This window comes from Podarcis cretensis (genome assembly GCF_951804945.1).
Source record: "Podarcis cretensis genome assembly, chromosome: 9".
Lineage (NCBI taxonomy): Eukaryota > Metazoa > Chordata > Lepidosauria > Squamata > Lacertidae > Podarcis > Podarcis cretensis.
The window spans coordinates 10,473,295-10,499,112 of record NC_137178.1 but is presented as its reverse complement, the minus strand read 5'-3'; the positions used below and the strand labels follow the sequence as shown (position 1 = coordinate 10,499,112).

Genomic DNA, 25,818 nt, shown 5'->3' with positions numbered 1-25,818 from the left:
ATAGATCAATGGTCTTGTTAAATAGTAAAGTTCATGTTAAATTGATGTTTTGGGGATTGTTTTTAAAAGTCTGGAACAGATCAATCCATTCTGCATTACTTTCTATGGAAAAGCACACCTTGGTTTTGGAACACTTTGGTTTTGGAATGGACTTCCAGAATGGATTCTGTACTCAGAATAACATTCTTAACAAGTACCCATGGGAAGGATCTAAAATATATTTTACAGGAATACAGAAGTTACATCCTTCCATCTATGTAAAACATTTACAGATTTGTGCTCAGACACAGATTTATTCCCAAATCAGTCCCATTGCTGCCCACAGGGTTTGCTCCTCTGAGCATGTAGGTCTAAGACCCAAATAATTGTTCTTTCGTGAATAAGCAGTGCTTCTAGACTATTTTGCAGGTGGAATTAACCAGCATACTCGCGGTTTTAGGTTGCGCAGTTAAAGTGGATTAGGCACCCTTGCTACAACAAGCCCACCCCCTAAAACAATCTTTTTCCATACTGCAAAAGTCTGATGAGCAAAAGTGACAATTGCTTGACTCAACTTAGTGCAACCTCTCTGCAAACAAGGGAGAATGAATGCTCAACACGCAAGTCGTCTGGAAGCAGCCATGATTAGTCTTTAATCTGCCACCAGTTAGAAATATATTTTAAGTTATGTTAAGGAAAAACTGTACGTTTTCATTGTTGCATCCAAGGTCGAAACACCTTTCAGGTATTATACCTGGCTCTCACAACCAATGGCCAGGTTTGGATGAGCACCTCTTTGCTTACAAAGCTATAAATGAGCAGCCCCTTCGCTGCATCCTTCGTGGAAGGAACAACCATGCCAGGAAGCCAGGAATTAACTATAATTAGCTACAGTCCTCTGTTTTGTCTAAACTAGGGAATTGCGGTTCTGAACAAGTCAGGATGTTAAAGCACGGTTTGAAGTTGGTTTGATATACTGGCTTGCTCCAAAGGTGGTAAACATAATTTAACAGTTCAGGCAAAATGAAGTTAATTGCAGGTACGAGATGTCTTTGTTGGAGCTGGTTCATTTAGTACGATTAGTTAACACTCTCCGGTCATCAGGAAGTTTTATTTCCGGGTCCTGGCATCACGCCAGTTATTTCACCAGCCTTTTCCTCTGCTTCAAGAGTGCCTCTCGTAACGCCAGCTGCAAAATCAGAAAGATAAACATCAGCACGCAATACTTGGGTAATACTTAAACTCCATCACCCAAGCCAGGCATGGGGAACCTTTTTCCATGCGGCACACCTTTTCCGGAATCAGACCTGCAGGCCAAATTTGGCAGATGGGCAGGGATACCTCCCTGCCAATTGCACAACATCATTATTGTCACACGATTAACAGGTGTGGCCCGCCCACCTATTAAGTGTGCGGCTTTGCAAGTCTCCAAAGCTTATGTGGGGAATGCAGGGAGACTTCAGAAACTCCTGTTTCAGCCTGAAAAGGCCAGGACTAGCTGCCTGAGAAACAGTTTCTATGCAAATGCAATTCTGGTTCTAAACGCAGCATAAGGGGTCTCTATAGTATAGTGTATTTTAAAATGGGGTTTTAGAGTTTTTATGGGTTTTATGTAGTTTTAATGTAGTTTTTATGTAGTTTTGTGGTAGTTTTATGTAGTTTTTCAATTTCATTGTTCTGCAAGGGACAATGACAATAAAGATATCGTAATCGTATCGTAATCATAATTGAAATGGGAGCAGCACAAGGGCTGCCGTAAAGGACTTCTCAAAAGCACACTTTGCAGCATCAGATGTTCTTCATTTAAAGGAAAAGGGAGGTGCGTGCTTCAGACAGTGTTTCTCCTTTAAGATTGCCTGCTTGCTGACTTCAGGGGATTCCCCCACGCCTGACACTATTTCCTAACAGCAGCTGCTTCTGAAAGGGGCTTCCCCAAAACGTGACTTCGACAAACGGGAAGTCTCTGCCCGATGCCCTGGAAATCCCAGCTTCTGTCATTTCACCAGCCACTTCCTTTTCTCGGCTATCTCTATCCAGACACGGGGGACAGAGGCTCGCATTTAGAAATGTGGAAAAGGTGGAAAATGAAGTTGGGGGGTAAGCACAGGGGTGCTGAGAACTAGGGAGGCTAACCCATTCATCGCTCCACCTTCACCATGAAAACAGGCACCCCTGCTGCATCTGTGCCCCTGCAGCCTGTTGATGAGACACAGTTCTCCTGTTTTCATGGCAGAAGATTCGAGAAAGCATCACTGCCGTTGCAATTAACTAGAAACTGTTTCCAGCCTTCTCTTCAGGACAAGGTACTTCTCTTACATAGCCACTGCAATTATTGGTTTCCAGTAAATCCCTTGTGGGTGGCGCTGTGGTCTAAACCACTGAGCCTCGGGCTTGCCGATCAAAAGGTCGGCGGTCCGAATCCCTGCGGCGAGGTGAACTCCCGTTGCTCGGTTCCAGCTCCTGCCAATCTAGCAGTTTGAAAGCACGCCAAAAAGTGCAAGTACAGTGGTACCTCGGGTTACATACACTTCAGGTTACATACGCTTCAGGTTACAGACTCCGCTAACCCAGAAATAGTACCTCGGGTTAAGAACTTTGCTTCAGGATGAGAACAGAAATCGTGCTCCGGCGGCACGGCGGCAGCAGGAGGCCCCATTAGCTAAAGTGGTGCTTCAGGTTAAGTACAGTTTCAGGTTAAGAATGGACCTCCGGAACGAATTAAGTACTTAACCTGAGGTACCACTGTAGATTAATAGGTACCGCTCCGGCGGGAAGGTAAATGGCATTTCCGTCTGCTGCTCTGGTTTTGCCAGAAGCAGCTTAGTCATGCTGGCCACATGACCCGGAAAAACTGTCTGTGGACAAACGCCGGCTCCCTCGGCCTTTGAAGTGAGATGAGCGCCGCAACCCCAGAGTCGTTCACGACTGGACTTAACTGTCAGGGGTCCCTTTACCTTTTAAAACCCCTTAGCTTGTTTGCAAGAGGCAGTGCCACAAAATTAAAAAAGGAGGGGGAACCACCTCATCTTCCAGACATGCCATTTGGAAACCTGACTTCTGCCCCTTGCACAGAATACGTTATGCGAAGCAGGTACAGAAGGGAAGTGTAGTTAAGCATCTATCTTTGCACATGGAGGTTTCTCCCTGTGTTCTGGAGCCCTGACTGTGCATGACTCCGGGATCTGGGGATGCTTAAGACAGAGAGGAATATGCTGGTTTCAGGCATCTGCACATGGGCAGGGTTAGCCACATATTGTTAGGGTGGAAGTAGTGGTGTAGCCCTGCTGCTCCCTTCCACACACTCAGTAGCTCAGTTGGTGGAGCACGAGACTCTTAACCTCAGGGTTGTGGGTTCGAGCCCCACGTTGGGTAAAGGATTCCTGCATTGCAGGGGTTTGGACTAGATGACCCTCAGGGTCCCTTCCAACTCTACAATTCTGTGATTTTTAAGTAAGTAGTGCCCAAAGAGGCCTTTTGTACCCTGTTGAAATATGAAGTTGAGTAACTTAACTATATAGCAAAGAAAGCAATTTCACCAGTGTGGTAAAATTGCCACTCCTAACTGGGGAAATCCCTCCTTTTGTGTCTTTGGCCAGATCTTTTCACAGGTGTGAGAAGCTTTCAAGGGGAGCAAAGCTGCAAAGAACTTGCCTGCTTCTCCCTGAACGAGCGCTTGTTTTTGGACCGGACATTGTTGCTGTATCGCATCATCATGAAATTCTTCTGCTTCCTCTTCTCTTTGTTGGTGGAGCTGGCAAAAGGGTTCAGCTTAGATTTCTTCTTCACAAATTCTTTCCTGCCCGTCTTGCCAGCCTAAAAGCAAAAGGGGGAGGAAAGAAAAAACCCCGCTAAAACTCACACACACAAACTGTTCTCTTACTTGTTTTAAAATATATGAAAAATAACCCTTTGTGGCCAATGCACCGTCATAAAAATAATTCAAGGTTGCTAGAATAGGCATGGCTTTAGGTGGGGGTTAACGTCTGGCAAGGCCACCGTTATGTGACTTCAATGGGAGAACTTGAGAGTTTCTTCCAGTTGCGAAGTGGAAATAGAAATCAGTTAGAAATGGGACTGAGAAGCTAGACATGAGCAACCCTGGAAGGATAGACCATTTAATACACCCGTGGACTTCCGTGTGTTTAGGGCTAAGAATAATTTTATTTTTTTGCAGCCAGGCATTTCAGAGCTTCTGAGAAAGAGATGTTAAATTTAGCAATCAACACACAGTTATGCCACTTGATTAGCACTGTGTAACACTTCCTCTTTCCCCCAATTCTGCTGCTTTGCATAATACTGGTCTTGCTCATCATGAGACTGGCATGGACCCTGAAGCCTCACTCTCCCAGCATCACACCTGAACACTAGAAGAGTCTTAGTGGATCAGACCAAAAGCCCACTTGGTCCAGATGTCATAGTTGATCCTGCGAGATCCTGTCCTCACAGTGGCCAAGCACATGTGAAGCCCTTAAGCAGGGTTGCCTGAGAGCAACAACCATCTCCTCATTTGTGATTCCCAGCAACCGAGTTTTCAAACAGCCATTTTTCTCTAGTAGCTACTTATTGCCTGTGAATTTGTCACGAACCTCTTTTGAAGCCACCCAAAATGGTGGCCATTCCCCCCCCCCATCTATTGGGAGTGAGCTCCAGAGTTCAACTATAGGCTGTGCGAAGTGCTTTCTGGTGTCTGAAATCTCCCAACGTTGAGCTATGTTGGCTGGCCATCATTTCAAGCATAAACGAAACCATTTGGACAGAACGCCTCACCATTGCTGTGGCCAGCCGCGTCTCTTTATCCGACTTGGGTTTCTTGTGAAGATGCTCAATGTCCCTGAGCGAAAGCAGCTCTCCCCTGAAAAGAGCAAATGCAATAATATGGCCTCATGCGTCAACTATTCCCCCCACCCCATTTTAGAAGAACAATGACTGGCCCACTGAGACTGCACAAACTTTAGGGGTTGGAGCAAATAATAGGAACTTCGTGCACAAGTTGCATTCACTGGCTACCAATTAATTCCTGGGCCCAATTCAAAGTGCTGGCTTTGACCTATAAAAGCTAAATGGCTCAGGACTGCAATACCTCACTCAAGGAGCACCTCTTCCCAAATGAACCTACCCAGAACCTGAAATCATCTTCTGAGGCCCTCCTTCGTGCGCCTCCTCCTAAAGAGGTCCAGAGGGTGGCAACAAGAGAAAGGGCCTTCTCTGCAGTGGCTCCCCGTCTGTGGAATGCTCCCCCCAGGGAAGTTCACCTGGCACCTTCATTACATACCTTTAGGCGCCAGGCAAAAACGTTCCCTTTTAACCAGGCCTTTGGTTGATCTGACTGATCTCATATGCCCTTTTAAAATGTGGCTCTTTTTTGTAAGTGAGGGGCTATTGGGTTGTTGTTGTTGTTATGTATTTTGTGGTTTTATATCTTGATTTTGGATGCGGGTAGCACTGTGGGTTAAACCACAGAGCCTAGGACTTGTCGATCTAAGGGTCAGCGGTTCGAATCCCCGTGACGGGGTGAGCTCCCGTTGCTCAGTCCCAGCTCCTGCCCACCTAGCAGTTTGAAAGCACATCAAAAGTGCAAGTAGATAAATAGGTACCGCTCCGGCGGGAAGGTAAATGGCGTTTCCGTGCACTGCTCTGGTTCGCCAGAAGCGGCTTAGTCATGCTGGCCACATGACTCAGAAGCTGTACACCGGCTCCCTCAGCCAATAAAGCGAGATAAGCGCTGCAACCCCAGAGTCAGTCACGACTGGACCTAATGGTCAGGGGTCCCTTTACCTTTATCTTGATTTTATTCTGTGAACCACCCTGAGACCCCCAGGTATAGGGCGGTATATAAATGCAATTAACAATAATAATAATAAATAATTTACCTGGACTCCTCCTCATTCTCTATTTCAATGTTTTTCCTCTTTGCTGCCTTGCCAGGCGCAGACTTCAGTTCCTTGCTAAGCTGGGCCAGGCGGATTTTCTGGAATTCCTCCTGGGTGAGGAGTCTGCTGCTGCTGACAGCTGTCGCCTTGGCCTTCCGCTCTTCCACAGGCATGCTTTCGATTTGTTCTGCCTTTAAAGCAAAAGTGCACACGAAATCTGAGTATGTTGTTTTATTGCTAAGTGACTCCACCCTGTGGCAGTTATGCATTTGTACACCAGGTTCTGCAAGGACTCAGAATTTGGACCGCAGAGGCCCCGCCGTGTCCGTGTTTCCAGGGTTCTGGACTAGCACACTACCCTCAGCAACACAAGCGTATGGATTTAATTCAGTTTCACCGCCAACACTTCCCAGCTTCTTGATGAAATGCTGTTGTGCACCCAGCTAGCAACTCTGTGGGTAAATTTTAAATATGTTTTTGTTAAAATGCAGCAGAAGCAGCAGCAGCAACTCACTAGCTTTTGCTGTTCCTCGTCGGAGGAATGATGCACGTCAACCCATTCTCCATCCTCGTCATCTTCCTCCTCAGCGGAACTGGCAGTCTCCCAGCCATCTGCAACGGAGGGGGAAAGATATTGGAAGCTAGATATCACCCAGCCCTAATTGTAAGAGTCACACACAGATGATCACAGCCAAGCACACACATGTAAGGTACCCTCCCCATCATCCACTAATAATAATAATAATAATAATAATAATAATAATTTATTATTTATACCCCCGCCCATCTGGCTGAGTTTCCCCAGCCATTCTGGGCGGCTCCCAATCGAGTGTTAAAAACAATACAGCATTAAATATTAAAAACTTCCCTAAACAGGGCTGCCTTCAGATGTCTTTTAAAGATAACTACTTATTTCCTTCACATCTGAAGGGAGGGCGTTCCACAGGGCGGGCGCCACTACCGAGAAGGCCCTCTGTCTGGTTCCCTGTAACCTCACTTCTCACAATGAGGGAACCGCCAGAAGGCCCTTGGTGCTGCATCTCAGTGTCCAGGCTGAACGATGGGGGTGGAGACGCTCCTTCAGGTATACTGGGCCGAGGCCGCTTAGGGCTTTAAAGGTCAGCACCAACACTTTGAATTGTGCTCGGGAACGTACTGGGAGCCAATGCAGATCTCTCAGGACCGGTGTTATGTGGTCCCGGCGGCCACTCCTAGTCACCAGTCTAGCTGTCGCATTCTGGATTAATTGCAGTTTCCGGGTCACCTTCAAAGGTAGCCCCACGTATAGCGCGTTGAAGTAGTCCAAGCGGGAGATAAGTAGAGCACGCACCACTCTGGCGAGACAGTCTGCAGGCATGAACTATGTAATACCCCTCTCCCATCTCTCACCTGCGAGGACCCAGTTATATCCCAGAGAGGCTCTCATGGAGGGTGGAAAGACAGGTATAAAACTACAGTGGTACCTCGGGTTACATACGCTTCAGGTTACAGACTCTGCTAACCCAGAAATAGTGCTTCAGGTTAAGAACTTTGCTTCAGGTTGAGAACAGAAATCGGGCTCTGGCGTTGCAGCGGCAGCAGGAGGCCCCATTAGCTAAAGTGGTGCTTCAGGTTAAGAATAGTTTCAGGTTAAGAACGGACCTCCGGAACGAATTAAGTACTTAACCCGAGGTACCACTGTACTTCCATCCATCCAGACACTCTCAACCACATAATGCCTTGAACAAGACAGCCTCGGTTACCTATCAGCATTAGCAGCAAATGTAAACATCAGACATAGACAACTAAGCATTTCCTGTTTGCGAACGTACTTGCAGAAGTTTAGGAAATCTATCTTGAAATGGACCAAGCTGGATTGCTCTCCCTCTAACAGCAACATGGCACCTGCAGAGACCTTTCTTGGCACCCACAGGGTCTCTCTTCCCCCTGCTAAAGTTTGACATGAAAGAAGCCAGCCAAAATAGGCCGCACAGTGCATTGTGACGCCCGCACCAGTTTGCAAATGTGCCCGCAGGCGCAGAGTAGGAGACCTCCAGAAACGCAAAAGCAAAACTAACCTCCTTCCAGATCCCCATCTCCTCCCTTATTCTCAAGTTCTAGGACTTCAGCTCCTGGGATGTAGTCTTTGGCATCCAACGCCCCGTATTTGTGGATTTTGGCCTCCGACGTGGCTTCTGTTGGTTTACCCTAAGAGCAATCCAAGCGTTAGTGTTTTAAAAGGAGCAACACATTCTGGCTACAAACTGCACAGGAGTAATTTATTTGAGACAAAATATTGTAATCCACAAGGTGTAGTGACGGTCACAGACTTGGACGGCTTTGTGTGTTCCGTTGAGTGAGGCTCCTGTCAGTACGGGGTTTCCTTTTTTAAGTCAGCAGAGTCACCCAGAATGTCTCTTAGAATCTTCTTTCTCAGGTTATCTGTCATTGAATCCCCATGTGGGAATAAACACCTCACCCATTCCAGCTCTGCTTAATGTACAGTGGTGCCCCGCAAGACAAATGCCTCGCAAGACAGAAAACCCGCTAGACGAAAGGGTTTTCCATTTTGGAGCTAGACGAAAGGGTTTTCCGTTTTGGAGGTGCTTCGCAAAACGAATTTCCTATGGGCTTGCTTCACAAGAAGAAAATGTCTTGCGAGTTCCTGCGGGTTTTTTTCCCTCCCCCCCCCTCTTCTAAGCCGCTAAGCCGCTTATCTGCTTATCCGCTAAACCGCTAAAAGCCGCTAATAGCGCTAATCCGCTAAGCCGTCAATGGGCTTGCTTCGCAAGACGAAAAAACCGCTAGACGAAGAGACTCGCGGAACGGATTAATTTCGTCTTGCGAGGCACCACTGTATTTATTGAAGAATTAACACTACAACTTAAACAAGTACAGTTGTACCTTGGAACCTGAATGCCCTGGAACTCGGACATTTTGGCCCCCGAACGCTGCAAACCCAGAAGTGATTGTTCCAGTTTGCGAACATTCTTTTGGAACCCGAACGTCCGACAGGGCTTCCGATTGGCTGCGGGAGCTTCCTGCAGCCAATCAGAAGCCGCAATTTGGTTTTGGAAGTCGAACGGACTTCTGGATCGGATTCCGTTTGACTTCCAAGGTACGACTGTACTGGTCTAAGGAAAAATTAAGTAAAAGTAAGTATGGAGAATCATTCCTCCTCTCTGTTCTTCATTCACCTAGGCACAGTAACCGCCACACTTCTCTCCTTCAGAGCATGTCTAATAAAGAAGTCGGTCACCAAGGAAACCCTGTTGCTAGGGAAGACCTGGTGCTGGAAGAAAACGTGTTGCTAGGGGCAAAACTATGCAAGGATTATTTCAAATCTATTTTTAGACTCTAACAGCTCCTGTTTTCCAGGGAAAGCTCTCTGCCTTGCACTCCATGAAAGCAGACAGAATTTGCAGGTTGCAGAACAATCCCTTTCCCTAAAATGTCCAAAACAACATACAACCACATCCTACTATTTCATTCAGCCACGAGGAAGTTAATATTCCAGAGATGCACTTTATCAAGTGTTTAACAAACCAGTTATCGCACTAGCACTGAAAACTCAAGGCATGCTTTACCCGGAATTTTTTCTGCAGCATCTTTGGATTGAGCGACCGGAACAAATGTATCAACGTTCTTGCCGACATCATTACATCTGCAGAGAAAAATGGGACTGAATCGAAGACGTTCTCAGGGCAGGGTTCAGACTGACTATAAAGCACATTTCTCAATTAAACTAGCTTTTCTCCTGGAAGTTGCTTTCCATTTTTCACGGAAACAAATGAAAAGGGCACCCAAACTCTCGATAAAATAAAAATGAACTAAAATATCATAGGCAAATAAAATATTCACGGAGTCAATGGAATCAAAGAAACCCAGCAGTTCTTTGAATAAGCAGCCGGCACATGGGACAGAGCACAGCGTAGACTTAATAGGCTCCTAGTTCTCATGAACCAACAGGGAGAGAAACCCAAATATGTCCTTAAATCAAATACGTGCCCATGTAAAGTAGCAAACTTACTCTTGTTTTTATGGGATCTGTACTGCGCCAGGTCTTGCAGCAAGTCTTCCGTCATGGCCAGAGGGCATCTAGCAGATATCTCTTTAATAGCATTAATCCTGGAAAAATTAAAGACATTTAAAAATATCAAACCATGGTAAAATTATGGTATGCTTGAAAAGTGTGGAAGCAACCAAAAATCTGCTCTAGAAAAAGCTGGAATCTGCAACTTGCATAGGAAAATCCACTTGTTTTTCATTGTTTAATCTGCTGAGTAATGGCAAATTGCTATTCAGTGGAAGTTGTAGTACAAGATGAAAACTAAGAATCAAAACGCACATTCCTAACAGGAAATAGAAGCACTTCCGCTCAGTCTAATCCAGGGTTTCCCCAACTCGGGTCTCCGGCTCTTTGGGGACTACAATTCCCATCATCCCTGACCACTGGTCCTGCTAGCAAGAGATGATGGGAGCTGTAATCCAAAAACAGCTGGAGACCCAAGTTTGGGAAACTCTTGTCTAGCCACTTCCCACCCATATTCACGCATATTCAAGCTCAGACGTCCCTGAACTTTAGAGTTTTACTTACCCGACGGTCATCACTTCCGCAGAGTTTTTTTCCGTGACAAAGTTGTTGGCTATTGTCATCAGCACTGACTGGACAATCTGGCAATAGATAAAGGAACCCAAGAGGTAAGACAGATCCAGTTTTGCCAACACTGCTGTTTTAACTGCATTCATCATCACCCATGAACATATACGCAAGAGTACAAATGCACTTTAAAAGCTTAAACAGAGCATCTTCCCTTTAGCTCTGGGCCGCTTCACACTAGAAAAGTTACTTCCACGCAGGAGACAAACAGGTCAAAGGCAACCACCGTCCTTTCCTGCAAATTTGCAAGAAACTCATTTGGCACACCAGAACCACCTTGAAAAACGAATGATGTTATCGTACACATTGTGTGAGAAGTTAGGGTCAGTAGCAGCGCTGCAGATGTCTACACAATATTAAAGTAAGCACATCCATGGGCAATTGTCACACAAGGCTCTTGGAGTACCCAGTTATTTACTGTGTAGAAGGCGTCTTCCAGTTAGGGCTGGTTGTGGATGCAAGGGTAACGAGAATGAGCTGCTTTGAAGTTGGCAGGTTTCAGACAAAGCCAATTAACATCATTTAATGTGTCGATACGAATGGAAGTCGTTAAATGGGAATGTTATTTTGACTGGAGCGTAATAGGAATTTATAAGATTTTGGAACGCAGAAATGAAGTAAACCATCAAACCATCAATTCTAGCATGCGGCGGGGGGGGGGGGCGCCTAAATTGTATAATTTGGCATCTCAGTGATTGGTATTATTTTATAACCTGGCATTGTTATAATGAGGTTATAATTGGATTATTTTAACTGAAAACTGATAAAAATGATTATATATAAAAACGACAAAGACAATTGACAAGAGTTTGCCAGACTGGATGAAAATGGCTAGCTGTACAAGCAAAAGCTTGCTAACTTCACGCCGCAGCTATGACGAAGGAGGAAAGAGGTGTGGCAGAGAGGGAAGCGTGTGAGCCCAAGGCTCGCTGTGGCTGGATCTTGCCACACTAAATGGTGGCTTGGCGAGATACCCATCTCAACATGGCCACTGAAATCACAAAGGCTCAGGAGTTGCTTCCCTTTGCCCTTTCCCGGCCCTTGGAAAGATCCATGTGATTTGGAAAGTGTGTCTGACGAAGAGCTGGGAGACCCCAGTTCAAATGCTAACTCAGTCACGAAGCTCGACTTGAGCTAGTTACTGTCTCTCTCAGGATGACCTGCCTCACAGGCTTGTTGTGAGGAGAAAGTAGAAAGGGGGGAGAACCACACACACTCCCTTGAGCTTCTTGGAAAGGCGAAATGTAATAAATAAAATGAGTGAATAAATGAATTACACACCTCAGGCGGAACAAGTTGATGGGAGGACTGTGCAGCAAAGAGGAGAATCTTGGTAACTTCTAGAAGGGGAAAGCAAAAGAGAAAAAGGCTGTTGTAGAGATGGGGGAAATACAGATACATTTTCAAATTAGGGTAGCCTCCAAAACGGAGGGGATATTAGGAGCAAAGGAAGTTGCCTACACAAAACCAAGGTTATTATGACCATCTCAGTAAAGGCAAAGGGACCCCTGACCATTAGGTCCAGTCATGGACAACTCTGGGGTTGTGGTGCTCATCTCGCTTTACTGGCCAAGGAAGCCGGCGTACAGCTTCCAGGTCATGTGGCCAGCATGACTAAGCCACTTCTGGCGAACCAGAACAGTGCACGGAAACGCCATTTACCTTCCTGCCAGAGTGGTACCTATTTATCTACTTGCGCTCTGACGTGCTTTCGAACTGCACAGTACTGTCTACAATAGACGATATTTGTTTGACATGGTGCAAGACAGAATCTTGTCATTGCTACAGATGGCAAAGGTAAAGGACCCCTGGACAGTTTAGTCAAAGGTGACTATGGGGTTGCAGCGCTCATCTCGCTTTCAGGCCGAGGGAGCTGGCATTTGTCCGCAGACAGCTTTCTGGGTCATGTGGCCAGCAGGACTAAACCACTTCTGGCGCAACAGGACACCATGACAGAAACCAGACCACATGGAAATGCCGTTTACCTTCCCACCAGAGCAGTACCTATTTATCTACTTGCGCTGGCGTGCTTTTGAACTGCTAGGTTGACAGGAGGTAGTACAGAGCAACGGGAGCTCACTCTGTTGCGGGGATTCGAACCGCTGACCTTCTGATCGGCAAGCCCAAGAGGCTCAGTGGTTTCGACCATGTGACCACTTACCTCTCTGGTGTGGCTGCAGGAATCGTTGCAGGAAAGGGTAGTAGTTGAAGAGGAAAAGCTGGGGAGACAAAGAGCACCCACAAGATGTCAAATGGGCACCTTCATTTCTCGCCCCGGGTGAACTACTAAATATCCAGATCTCTGGGGAATGGAGGGTGTGCCATTGGAAGAGGGACTTGGGGCAAAGCCAGCAGCTACAATGGCATCAGTAGCAGGTGGAAACCCTGATTTCAAGAATGTTGGAGCTACAGCACCAGCCCAGCCCAGTAAAGGGAAGATAAATAGAGCAAAAAGCAATCTTTGGTCGCTCAACACAGTGTAATGGTGTCCTTAGGTCTCAATCACGCCATACAGTTAAAGCACTTTGATGCCACTCTAAGCAGCCATGGCTTCCCCCAAAGAATTCTGGGAGTTGTAGTTTGTGAAGGGTGCTGAGAGTTGTTAGGAGATCCCCTATTCCCCCCTCAAAGAGTTACAATTCCCAGCTGCAGCTCAGGGGTGGGGGGTGGCGGGGAGAGGGACCGAATCTGGTTTTTCTAAGAACTGCTCTTTATCAAAGGAAAGACAGCCAGCAGGGCCACTGACATCAGTTGTAACTTTAAGAACTTGTCCGTGAGCATGCTGTTTTTCCTCCTCCCTCCCATTCCTTTTTTCCTCACATGCCATGCCTCCAATGTCATTCTTTTTGGATAAAGAATGGGGTTATAAATGTTCAAAAAGCGCTATTCATAATCACATCATGAAAGCATCCATAACGTTTTCATATGTGAATATTCATAAATGAAAACATGCACACACTTTTAAGAAATGTGGTTGTATATACAGTACAGAGAATGCCTGATATTTTATGTATTCATCTAACAAAATTTACACACCACTTGACTCTACCAAAAAGCTTTTAGAATATCAAAGCTGTTCAGAACATGAAAATTATCAGTAAAAAAGATTTTTAGAAAGATATTAAAAATACTGTATGTAGATTAATATCATTTTTGTACTCTTAAATACAATACTCTTAACAGCTCCCTTATCTTGAAGAAGCTTGTACCCCCGTCCCAAATATCTGACAGCTTTTCTACATGTGATGAAAACTGTATTAAGCCTACAGATTTCTTCCTACCTCATGGATTCCAACAAGCCTAGAAATCAGATCCATAAGCATCATTTTCACTTCAAACCTCTCCTTTGAAGTTTCCAGCTGCTTCAAAAGTTTCTCTGAGAAGTCTAAAGAAAGTAAAAAAGGAACCAAGGAAGAAGGGAGGGGGGTAGAGTTAGAGGAGGAGAAGAAAACTCAGAAAAGAAATCCTTAAGTCACTAGCATCCTGTGGTTGTCACTGAGGGCTTTTTAAATGAGTGTTTGTCTCAGATCTCCATCCTCCGCTAATCTAAAAATGTACGGCTGCTGGCTGTGAGGAGCAACCACAAAATCAACAGGACCTTTTGCCTTTTGCCATTCAGGGGCTCCTCCTCCCCACACAGCTTCTGTGAGAATGAAAAAAACCTAGAATCATAGAATCATAGCAATGGCGTAGCGTGGGTTGTCAGCACCCGGGCAAGGCAAGTAATTTGCGCCCCCTAACCCATGGATTTGCGCCCCCTAACCCTAACCCCCAGATGTTGCGCCCGGTGCGGCCGGCCCCCCTGCACCCCCCACGCTATGCCACTGAATCATAGAGTTGGAAGAGACCACAAGGGCCATCCCAATAGGTGCATTTTTGCTGAGGAGCTACAGGGAAATTCTGCTCCCCCTTGGGGGCGGTTTTGTCACAGTGCAGGAGTCAGGGTACCCATTGGTTTTAGGTGGAATAACAATGTCTTCCAGGTCAAGTGTCCCACTGACCCAACGGTAGGGCCGTATCCTGCTACACCCAGCACCTAAAACCCTTTAAGTTCTCAACTTTTCCTATTCTGCTTCAATATCATCCTCCGCAAAGAGCACATCTGTCAAGAACTTGCCTTGTGGGTCATGGATTAAGTGAATCGCTGAGAAGTTGAACACCTCCGGCTTCCGCTTTTTCTTGTGTTTCTGTGTGACGGGGGGAAACAGGAGAGAGCAACGTTCAGCAGGAAATGAGAACTCAAAGGTAAAGGTACCCCTGACTGTTGGGTCCAGTCGCGGATGACTATGGGGTTGTGGCGCTCATCTCGCTCTATAGGCTGAGGGAGCCGGTGTTTGTCCGCAGACAACTTCCGGGTCATGTGGCCAGCATGACTAAGTCACTTCTGGCAAACCAGAGCAGCACACGGAAACGCCGTTTACCTTCCCGCCGGAGTGGTACCTATTTATCTACTTGCACTTTGACGTGCTTTCGAACTGCTATGTTGGCAGGAGCTGGAGCCAAACAAAGGAAGCTCACCGGCAACCTTCCGATCGTAAATAACTATACGACTTTTAGAAGACACCTGAAGGCAGACCTGTATAGGGATGTTTTTAATGTTCAATGTTTCATTATGCTTTTGTATTTGTTGGAATCCACCCAGAGTGGCTGGGGCAACCCAGTCAGATGGGCGGGTTACAAATAATAAAATTTTAATCGTTATCTATCTAATGAGCTTCAAAGCTGAGTGGGGATTTGCGCCCAGGTCCCTCTCGCATCCTTCCAAGCACCGACCTGCTGGACCGCTCTGCCTCTCGCTGCTCACCTTTAAGACTTGCATCGCTTTCTCCAGCTTCTTCTTGTTCTTAGTGGTCTTCCTTCCCGTGGAATATCGCACCATTAAGTCCCTTGCTGTGGGGCCATCGTCCTTGGGAAGGAATATCAGAGACAGAAGAGTGGTTTAACTCTCAAAACAAAACCTTGCGTTGGGGAAAGCATGTAGTCATATCCTGCTGAACCGTAAAGTAATTCTGTCTGTCACCCGGAATAATAATAATAATAATAATAATAATAATAATAATAATAATAATATTTTTTAAAAAAATGTATCCCGCCCCCCCCCCAACCGAAGCCAGGCTCAGAGCGGCTAACAACAGTAAAAGTAACACAGTTTACATAAAATCGCAATCTATTAGTTGAAATACATTCTAAAATCAATTCAGAATCAAATCAATTCAGAATCAAATTAATGGCAACCATTGGGCTAGAGTTCTATGGGGAGGGAGTCAGACTGTGCCTTGGCCAAAGGCCTGGTGGAACAGCTCTGTCTTGCAGGCCCTGTGGAAAGATGTCAAGTCCTGCAGGGTCTCTTGTGACTGAGCGTTCCACCAGATCAGGGCCACAGCTGAAAAAGCCCTGGCTTTGGGTGAGGCCAGCCTAAGCTCCCTGTGGCCCGGGACCTCCAAGATGTTTTTGTTTGAAAACTGTAAGGTCCTCCGTGGGACATACCAGGAGAGGCGGTCCCGTAAGTACGAGGGTCCTAGGCCGTATAGGGCTTTAAAGGTTAAAACCATTCCATCAAGCTGCCTCAGTGGAAGAGATGGGGAGCAAGGCTCACTCCATCAAGCTCAGCTGAAAAAGCAGCTCCATCAGGCACCTCCTGCCCCAGAGCTGTTTATATGCCAGCTCATCATTTTAAGAACTACTCCTTAAAAATTGGTGCCTGAGTTTGCTCCCGGCCCCTCTTCCCGCTCTGTCCCTTTGCCCTTGCATGCTGTGTTTCTGGTTTTTTGTTTTGATTATAAGCCTGCGAGCAGGGACTGTCTTGCTTTTAATTGAATGTAAGCCGCTCTAGGGGGCTTTTCAGCACAGGGCACAAACAAAATGAAACAATTTTGTGCACCTTTCTTCCATCATGGAGTCCTTAACTTGCACAGCAGTGCAACATCAAAGTCAATGGAATTTAAATTATACAAAACACCCATAATCATTCATAAACAATCATAATTCATTGCCCTGAAGAGTTCACTGCCCTTTCTACATTTGAACATATAGATTATAAGCATCCATATCTTTTAGACATACCCTACGCATTTAAGTTAGGATCACTGGAATATTGTTATTGTTAAGGTCAGCAGAATTTTTTTTACTCCTTTAATCGTTGCAAGAATAAAATAATAATAACAATAATAATAATAATAATTTAATATAGCATATATTTCAGTCAGGAAGAAAAGTCTGGATTAAAAAAAAAACCTAGCCCCCTCCATATGTCAGAAAGAAAAATCTTCTCCTTAATTCCTGGGTCCCCTGCCCCCAGAGTTCTTTTGTTTCTTAAACAGAGAAGCAATCGGAAAATAAGTTCTAAAAGAATACTGTCCAGGCATTTATACCTGTGGCACATTCCTGGCATCGCTTTTACCTCCTCCATGAGGAACTAGCACAAAGTCATCGCCCCAGATGCACTAACCTCTGATTCTGAATCACTGCCTCTTTTCTCATCTTCATCCTTTCCAAGGAAAAATTTCAAGCCAGCAACTAGTATCTGAATAGCCACGAGATGCGTAGATTAGGGAGAGAAGTGCACAAGAAGGAGAAAACGGTTATTTTTACAGCCAGTTTCTGGCACATGAGTCTGGGTGGAGACTAGGCTCATTCTTGGAGCGCTAAACCAGCCTTGGTTCTGGGGACCAAATACAGTTCTCCAAGTCTCTCTAAGTGAACTTGGAATACAACTCAGGCCATGCCCTTTACTCTCCCTGCTTCACACCATCATTGAATGTCGCTGCCTGGATGGGATGTGTACTTGAATTCTGATAATGCCTCTTGCTCGTCCGAGATAAGAGTAGGATGTGCAAATGTGTATAGAAACCAGCCTACTGTACAAAGGTAAATTGAGAGCCAGTGTGGTGTAGTGGTTAAGAGCGGTAGTCTCGTAATCTGGGGAACCGGGTTTGATTCCCCGCTCCTCCACATGCAGCTGCTGGGTGACCTTGGGCCAGTCACACTTCTCTGAAGTCTCTCAGCCCCACTCACCTCACAGAGTGTTTGTTGTGGGGGAGGAAGGGAAAGGAGAATGTTAGCCGCTTTGAGACTCCGTAAAGGGAGTGAAAGGCGGGATATCAAATCCAAACTCCTCTTCTTCTTCTAGTATTCATTGCTCTGCCTGCTTTTGCCTGGCCACAACTGGGTCCAAGGTGGCTGCCCAGAAGGAAAAGTGGTCCGTGGGCTGAAGAAGGTTCCCTACCCTCAGTTTATACAACCCTATGCCTAGAAACACAGGTGGGACTGTGGGTTAAAGCCTCAGCGCCTAGGACTTGCCGATCGAAAGGTCGGCGGTTCGAATCCCTGCGGCGGGGTGCGCTCCCGCTGCTCAGTCCCAGCGCCTGCCAACCTAGCAGTTCGAAAGCACCTCCGGGTGCAAGTAGATAAATAGGGACCGCTTACCAGCGGGAAGGTAAACGGCGTTTCCGTGTGCGGCTCTGGCTCGCCAGAGCAGCGATGTCACGCTGGCCACGTGACCCGGAAGTGTCTCCGGACAGCGCTGGCCCCCGGCCTCTTAAGTGAGATGGGCGCACAACCCCAGAGTCTGTCAAGACTGGCCCGTACGGGCAGGGGTACCTTTACCTTTACCTATGCCTAGAAAGGTGCCACAAAAATCTGCTGCTGGTTTTGCTGCAACAGACTAATAATTATTTACTGTAACTTATTTATTATACGCCACTTAAAGCCAGAATAAGCCCTAATGGGTTTAACCATGTTGTGGAATTGGTTGCACTCAAGCCTCGGTTTTCTAACATCTCGACTGCCGAAAGTCTCAGAAGCTGAATGCTGAAAACCCGGAAGTGAATGCTTCCATTTTCGAACGCGCCTCAGAAGTCGAATGGCTTCCAAGTTGCATTTCTCAATTTTCTCCACTGAACTGGCTGACAGCCCTTTGTGTTGAATGGTTTCTTTAAATTTTAGGTTTAATTATTGTTTCACAAGATGTATATGTCTTTAAGGGCCAGAGCAAATAACATGACCTAGTTTTATAACTGTGAAGCAGGATAGCAGATGCTGTTAAATTATGTTAATTAAGCTGTTGGGTATAGTATATAAAGAGCAGCATGTAGCTCTCTCAGTACCCTGGTGGATGGGTCATACTTATTGATATAATGTAATTTCGTGTAAAAGGAGTTTTTGTTTTTGTTACTAAAACCTAGCAAAAGTTACTTTTGCGTTTCTTGAATTCGTGGTCTCCCCAGCACACCTTCTGCAGCGCAACTAATCTGCAAAATAACCAACACTTTGATCCTTGGTTTTCGAACGTTTCGGAAGTCGAACCGACTTCCGGAACAGATTATGTTAGAAAACCGAGGTTCCACTGCAGGCTTCCTCAACCTCGGCCCTCCAGATGTTTTTTGCCTACAACTCCCATGATCCCTAGCTGGCAGGACCAATGGTCAGGGATGATGGGGATTGTAGTCTCAAAACATCTGGAGGGCCAAGGTTGAGGAAGCCTGTTCCACTGTATCAGTTGTGGAATAAACTGTAAATTAAAATGCACTGTAATTTAAATGCATGATAAAACAATCCCATCAAAACACAATGTGGCTACCCTGCTAGAATTTGTACAAAACAAAATAAAGGTAAAATAGTTTCTTACCTTTGTGACTTTGGAAAAGCAAGCTGTGGTGATGACATTCACGGTCTTGGCATCATTCCTGGAGAAATAAATAAAGTGTTCACACTCTGGAATAAGGAACAATGGCAACTTGGACACATCACGTTTTATCTTCTCTTGCAGTTCCTCACAGGATTATTTCCCATGTCAGCCACTTACCAGATGTTCCTCCTGTATAGCTCTATCATCACATCCAGCGAGATCTTGGCTGCTGTTGGATTGCTGTCTTGCAGCATAGTGTACATAAAGTTCTGAAGGGTCTGGGGAGAGAGAGAGGGGAAAAAAAGAGGGGGAAAGGTTTCGCAAGAAAGAATTCTGTCCCGCACAAACTGGAATTCGAAGCAGAAGCCACAACCTACCGTGTTCAGCTTGTTGTTTTTGTGTTTTGCGTTGATGTTCTTGATATCCGTCACAATGTGGGTGTACAGCGTCTGCCAAAAACAAGAATGTTCAGCAACAGCGGGAACAAAGTGCTGGAAATACCCAGAGCTCCTTCAAAGAAAATAATCTAGAGCAGAGAGAGAGATGGGCAAGTATGTGTGGTGGGTTCACTAGGCTCCACTGAACTTTGTGGCAGAGCTGTGATTTTAACCCAGGGCTCTCAGGGCTTTGCCCAGTACTCTGGCCACTGCTGGACACAGGTTGCTCTTGCAAAGACCTGCCCAGTAGCAGCCTCTAGCCCAGGATGGGGAACCCTTTTCACTCAGAGAGCCACATTCCTTCGTTGGCAACCTTCTGGGGGTTCCATGCCAGCAGTGAGTGAGCACAAGTGAGAAGAGCAATGGATAAGACTTTTATCTGCGTAGCATAGGCTACATTCCAGCCACACAAAAAGAAGAGGTTTGCATACTGAAGAGGGATCTTCACTGTTCAAGGCCCCATTTCAGTCGAGCCAAAGTACTCAAGGAGAACACAGAGCAGGGTGAGTTAGGGATGTGGACTAGGGAGAGTCCCGAGGGCCAGGTAGAGAGATTTGGAGGTTCTCATCTGGCCCCCAGGTTCCCCTCCTCTACTCTAGCTCTTCTGTCCAAAGTAGTGTAGTGGTTAAGAGCAGTAGACTCATAATCTGGGGAACCGGGTTCGTGTCTCCGCTCCTCCACATGCAGCTGCTGGGTGACCTTGGGCTTAGTCACACTTCTTTGAAGTCTCTCAGCCCCACTCACCTCACAGAGTGTTTGTTGTGGAGGAGGAAGGGAAAGGAGAATGTTAGCTGCTTTGAGATTCCTTCGGGTAGTGATAAAGCGGGATATCAAATCCAAACTCTTCTTTTTCTTCTTCTGTCCATCCTTCCTGTCTCTCCAGCTATGGTTTCTGCTTCCCCTTCTAGAGTAATTCTCTTAGCAAGGACTGGCAGTGCACCCTCATCAGCCTTTGTGATTTGTTTATGTTGGAACACTTCCATCAAACCCTCCTGGAGGATAAGTGATAAGGGGGGGGGGGCGGGAAACAGGGATGTTCTGCAGACTGCAGTTATCCCCCACCTCAAATCCCACATAGAAGGGTAAATGCAACAAACATGCCCCTGGCTAATGGGAGGAATGACAATTCACAGCAGGGAATTCACCCTCTTAAGAAGGGGTCCCAAGTCATGTAGGCATGGTACAAGTGCGCCTACAGTCCATTACAGTGGTGCCTCGCAAGACGAAATTAATTCGTTCTGCGAGCCGTTTCGTCTTGCAATTTTTTCGTCTTGCGGAGCGCGGATTCCCTGGGTATTAACGGTTGTAAGAAAAAGGAAACAAACTCGCAAGACGTCTTCCCATAGGGAAAATCGTCTTGCGAAGCAACTCAAAAAACGAAAAACCCTTTCGTCTTGCGCGTTTTTCGTCTTACGAGGCATTCGTCTTGCGAGGTACCACTGTATTTTAAAACTGCATATTATGAACAAACAAGAAAAGACTGACAGGGGCAGTAACTTTGCTACTCACTTTTCGTAAAAATTTATCGTGGCAACGGAGGAGCTCAAAGAAAAGTTCCAGCAAGCTTGTGGGGTTGATAAGGTTCTTGTTTCTCAGCAGGATTAGAGCTTTGCAAAACGTCTGCAAATAAGGAAAGAAGTTACCACAGCCTGTGATCAGGATTTTTAATCTTTTTTCACACGCCACAAAAACTGCTTCTATGATATACGTACAAACATGGAGTTTGGTGCTCAACAATTCAGCAGTCTCAGTTTATCATCTTTCAATTTATTTTTAAAGAAAGTTTCTAGTCCTTATGTTCATAGTGAAAAGCTTGAAAATGCGTGTGTGACAAGTTCCTACATGCCTGCTCAACAGGACTTCTAGTGATCATTGAGCAGAACTTGAACACCCTCCATATGTCTTTGCTTCTCCGCTAAGAATTGCGACATTATGCAAAATCTGCATGTACTGCAAATGAAATTCGTATACTCTGTTCAACTTGCAAAACTGGCCATTTCTGGGAGCTGAGCTTTCACACAGCTGAGAGCGACAGCTGGCAATCCTTGAGCCGATTTTAACGAAGAATACCATATTGACAAATGTGCTGATTTCTGATTCAGTGATTTCTTTGCAGAGGTTTCCTTAAGGGAAGCTACAACATAGTAATAGCAATAATAAAACATACCGACATTGCCATTTCTTCCAGCTTCTAAACCCCAATGTATCAAGTCTCCCTTTTCAACTGAACCCACATACACATGACCTTCAGTTGAACAACCGCCCCCCCCCCCCCCCCCCGCCCATGTGCACTGGCATGGATTCTATGAGTTTGGAGCAAAATGTAAATTTTGTGATGCAGATGTAGAGAAAAAACATGGAGAAAGAATTGAAATGCATTGTACCACTGCAACCCCTTGGTACTGGAAAAGAAGAACTTCTTCCCAAATTGCAGGTGTCATGCCCTACAAAATTCCCTGCCCCAGATGAGGAAGTATTAGTATTTTAACATCAGAGTCACCATTCGAAGATCTGCATCCAAGACTGTGTGATTGTAGGAGAGCAGTTCCTTCAGCTGCTGCGGAAAGTCTGCCAGGTACTCAGGATAGCAGTGGCCAACCTGTACAGAAAGAAGAGAAGCTTGACATAAAGTGGAAAGGCTGTATGTGTCCCTCCAGATACTGTTGACTCCCAACAGGGGTGCCATGTTTCCCTCAGGATTGTGGGTGCACTATGTGCAGGCGTGACCATGTGACATCACACTTCCGCATTGCAGCGGCTCCACTTTCCCCTCCTTTCCGCAGTCAGTGAGGCACCCTTTTCCACGAGGAAGCACTCAGGACTCAGAGGCAGAGAGACCCACTGGAAAAGGGTGCCTCGCTGGCAGAGCTGAATTCTCTCTCGGACGCAGCACCGCTGCCACCTTTTCTCATTGAGTTTGTGAGTGCCTGGTCCCACAATTATATTATAAAGTGGTACCTGGGTTCCAGAAGTCTGCTCCAAAACCAAAGCTCTCCAAAACCAAGGCACACTTTCCAATAGGAAGTAATGCAAAATGGATTAATCCATTCCAGACTTTTAATAACAATCCCCCAAACAGCAATTTAACATGAATTTTGCTATCTAACGAGACCATTGATCCATAAAATGAAAGCAATAAACATTGTACGGCAGTCACGAAATCAATCAGTAGCTGAACCGGGTTCCACACAGTCACACAGACACAAAAGAGTCACAGAAACGCAAAATAAATAGCAAAAACAGTCCTCAGTGTAACACTCCAAAGGGAAGTCTGGCTCTCAAATCGGAAGCGTAACACTCAAAACGGAGCATGTTCGACTTCCGAAAAAGGTTCGCAAACTGGAACACTTATTTCCGGGTTTCAGTGTTTCGGTTCCAAGTTGTTTGAGAACCAAGGCGTTTGAGAACCAAGATATCACTGTATTATAAACTCCAGCCCCCTGGAGTTGGCTCCTATGGACTCCAACTCCCATCAGTCCAAGTCAGCACGGCCAATGGTCAGAGGTGATGGGAGCCAGATATTGTTGAACAACTGGGGGGCCACAGGACCTCCTCAAGGTACACGTAAAGGAAGAAAGCAACCCTTAAAAAGCAATGCTGATGACGCAACAGATCTCAGAGGAAGAATGGAGAGCCTTTGATCCACAAGATGTTGGATATATTCTCTGACCACTGGGCATGCTGGCTGGAGCTGATGGGAGCTGAGAATTCCACAGCATCTGGTCTCCTATTCCTGCATTAGATTCATCATATCTGTTAGCACTCTTCCTCCGAGGAGTTTGTGGCAATGCATCTTTCATTTACCCTCATGATAACCTTCTGAGTGAATTAGGTCAACCATCCAGAGGGTGGCAATACAAGAACAGGGCCTTTTCTGCAGTGGCTCCCCATTTGTGGAATGCTCTTTCCAGGGAAGTTGGGCTGGTGCCTTTAGCTGCTGGGTGAAAATGTTCCTTTTCCACCAGGCCTCAGGCTGACTTTCATCCTATGCCCTTTTAAACATGTTTGTAGGAGAAGGGAGTTATTGGTTTGTTTTTGTTATAATAATAAATAATATTATTTATACCCCACCCATCTGGCTGGGTTTCCCCAGCCACTCTGAGCGGCTTCCAACCAAATATTAAAATACAGTAGTCCAAACATTAAAAGCTTCCCTAAACAGGGCTGTCTTCAGATGTCTTCTAAAAGTCTGGTAGTTATTGTTCTCTTTGACATTTGGTGGGAGGGCGTTCCACGGGGGGCGGGTTCTTCTTTTTATGGTGTATTTTGTGTTTTTTATCTTGTACTTTTATGCTGCGAACTGCCCTGTGATCTACTGATGAAGGGTGGCATACAAATTTTATAAATAAATATAAAACAAATAGATCAGAGCAAGGTCAAGCAATAAGCTTATTACAGACAGAGGAACATCAAAGCGATTGCTCTCTTTATTTTAGAGCAAACACAACATCAGTAAACAAGGTCCTCGCTAGCAGTTCCATTTCCTCCTGTCCGTAATAGTGGTTAAGGCTGAAAGGGAACTGAGAGCGACCTACACTAATCCAAGCAGAGCTTCCCATTCCACACAAAGATTCTGCCATTTTACCTGTGCCAAGAACATCACTAGTTCAGCCAAATCTTTACTGGGCTTTGCTGGCTGCAGTTTGAATATCTCCACATTGGACTGGTAATGGCGATACTGCTGAAGAAACTGAAACACAGACAAAAAAGCATTACTTCCCTCGCAGCTTATTTCACGTAAATACTTTAAGCATCTGCATTTGAGATTTATTTTTTTTTAAGACCTCAAAGCACGTACCCAAAATGGTAAAAACAATTTGGTATTGGCACCCGTCTGTCTAGGGAGCCTATGGAGTGCGCCTCCGGGGATGATGTCAATGAAATCGAGAAAAGCTCTCAACCCTTACTTTAAAAACATGCAAAAGTTAAATTTCTAAAATAGATCAAAATCGCCGCAGCTTTCTAAGCACCTGGGTGGGCTCGTCTAAACAATGATGCTTTTTTTTTTTAGCCAGCGCCGCAAAGAGCACAGCGAAGGCGCCTGCCTGATCTCAAGAGGCAGGGAGTTCCAAAGGCGAAGGAATGGGAATTATGTGACCCCTAGGCCTCACCTCCTCGGTATACGAAGGCGGGTCCCGCTTGATCAGGTTCTGCAGCTGAGGCAGGTTGACGGGCAGCTTGTTGTTGTTGCGGCCGGCCATGGCTGCGGAGCGACGCGGACTCTGCCGGCTGCAGCCGCCGACCTTACCGGAAGAGCCGCGTGCCACGGCCACTGGGCGCCGCCATCTTGGATCACGTGGCTACGGCCGCTGCTTAGGCTCAAAAACCTACGAATTCGACCGCTTATTGGAGAATCAAGGATGGAGGCGGTGTCAGACGTTCTGTGCTGCAAAACTCTTTTGGTCTATTGGCTTTTGCGGGGGAGGGGGGTTGCTTTCAGTCATTGCCTCCTTTTGTTTAGTTTACGGTTCTTTCCTGGTTTCTTTCGTACGTTGCTGGCTGCCAATCTTATTGCTAGAATCTAGAATCGTAGAGTTGGGAGGGAACCCCAGAAACCATCTAGTCCAGCCCCCTGCAGTGCAGGAATCTCGACTTCAGCACTCATGACAGGTGTCCATCCAACCTCTGCTTAAAAACTTCCAACGAGGGGAGAGCCCACCACCTCCCAAAAGAGCCCATTCCACTTAGAATATTGTTTTGACACCTGTAGACATTTTGCCCACATGGCAAGCCAGTCTCGAGCTGCCCAGCGCAGGGGACGGACAGGAGGGGCAACGTTCTCACCGAGAAATCCGCCCCCCGCCCCTTCCGTCGAGGAAAAAGGTGGAGGAGGCATTCATTCAGATGGACTCAAGAGCGTGCTCTCCATGCAGTTAGTGGTTAAAAACAAACACCAACAAAAAGTCCTTTAAAGACAGGTACGCGGGTGGCGCTGTGGGTAAAAGCCTCAGCGCCTAGGGCTTGCCGATCGAAAGGTCGGCGGTTCGAATCCCTGCGGCGGGGTGCGCTCCCGCTGCTCGGTCCCAGCGCCTGCCAACCTAGCAGTTCGAAAGCACCTCCGGGTGCAAGTAGATAAATAGGGACCGCTTACCAGCGGGAAGGTAAACGGCGTTTCCGTGTGCGGCTCTGGCTCTGGCTCTGGCCAGAGCAGCGATGTCACGCTGGCCACGTGACCCGGAAGTGTCTCCGGACAGCGCTGGCCCCTGGCCTCTTAAGTGAGATGGGCGCACAACCCCAGAGTCTGTCAAGACTGGCCCGTATGGGCAG

At 46.3% G+C, this 25,818-nt stretch overlaps 1 protein-coding gene across 1 annotated transcript; it reads right to left on the bottom strand.

Moving 5' to 3' along the window:
- Positions 1-194: 194 nt before the first annotated feature.
- Positions 195-24,841, bottom strand: SDAD1 (SDA1 domain containing 1). Its single transcript, XM_079991283.1, has 22 exons — positions 24,663-24,841; positions 24,137-24,241; positions 22,052-22,150; positions 21,061-21,171; positions 19,492-19,563; positions 19,292-19,392; positions 19,115-19,172; positions 16,937-17,011; positions 15,293-15,394; positions 14,606-14,675; positions 13,770-13,873; positions 12,650-12,707; positions 11,770-11,828; positions 10,426-10,502; positions 9,859-9,956; positions 9,416-9,492; positions 7,907-8,036; positions 6,364-6,461; positions 5,850-6,040; positions 4,747-4,831; positions 3,631-3,792; positions 195-1,168 (listed from the first exon to the last, which is right to left on the bottom strand). Exons 1-22 carry the CDS (start codon positions 24,750-24,752, stop codon positions 1,118-1,120), a joined length of 2,073 nt encoding a protein of 690 aa, XP_079847409.1. The 5' UTR covers positions 24,753-24,841; the 3' UTR covers positions 195-1,117.
- Between the last annotated feature and the right edge of the window lie 977 nt (positions 24,842-25,818).

Bases quoted from the DNA above. Each gene is read 5' to 3' on its own strand.
- SDAD1 (XM_079991283.1), bottom strand. From the start codon at position 24,752: ATGGCCGGCCGCAACAACAACAAGCTGCCCGTCAACCTGCCTCAGCTG. The intron at 9,493-9,858 runs GTAAGTTTGCTA...TTTTCTCTGCAG, and splicing joins CAGATCCCATAAAAACAAGA to ATGTAATGATGTCGGCAAGA. The intron at 1,169-3,630 runs GCAAGTTCTTTG...CTGATTTTGCAG, and splicing joins GCTCGTTCAGGGAGAAGCAG to CTGGCGTTACGAGAGGCACT.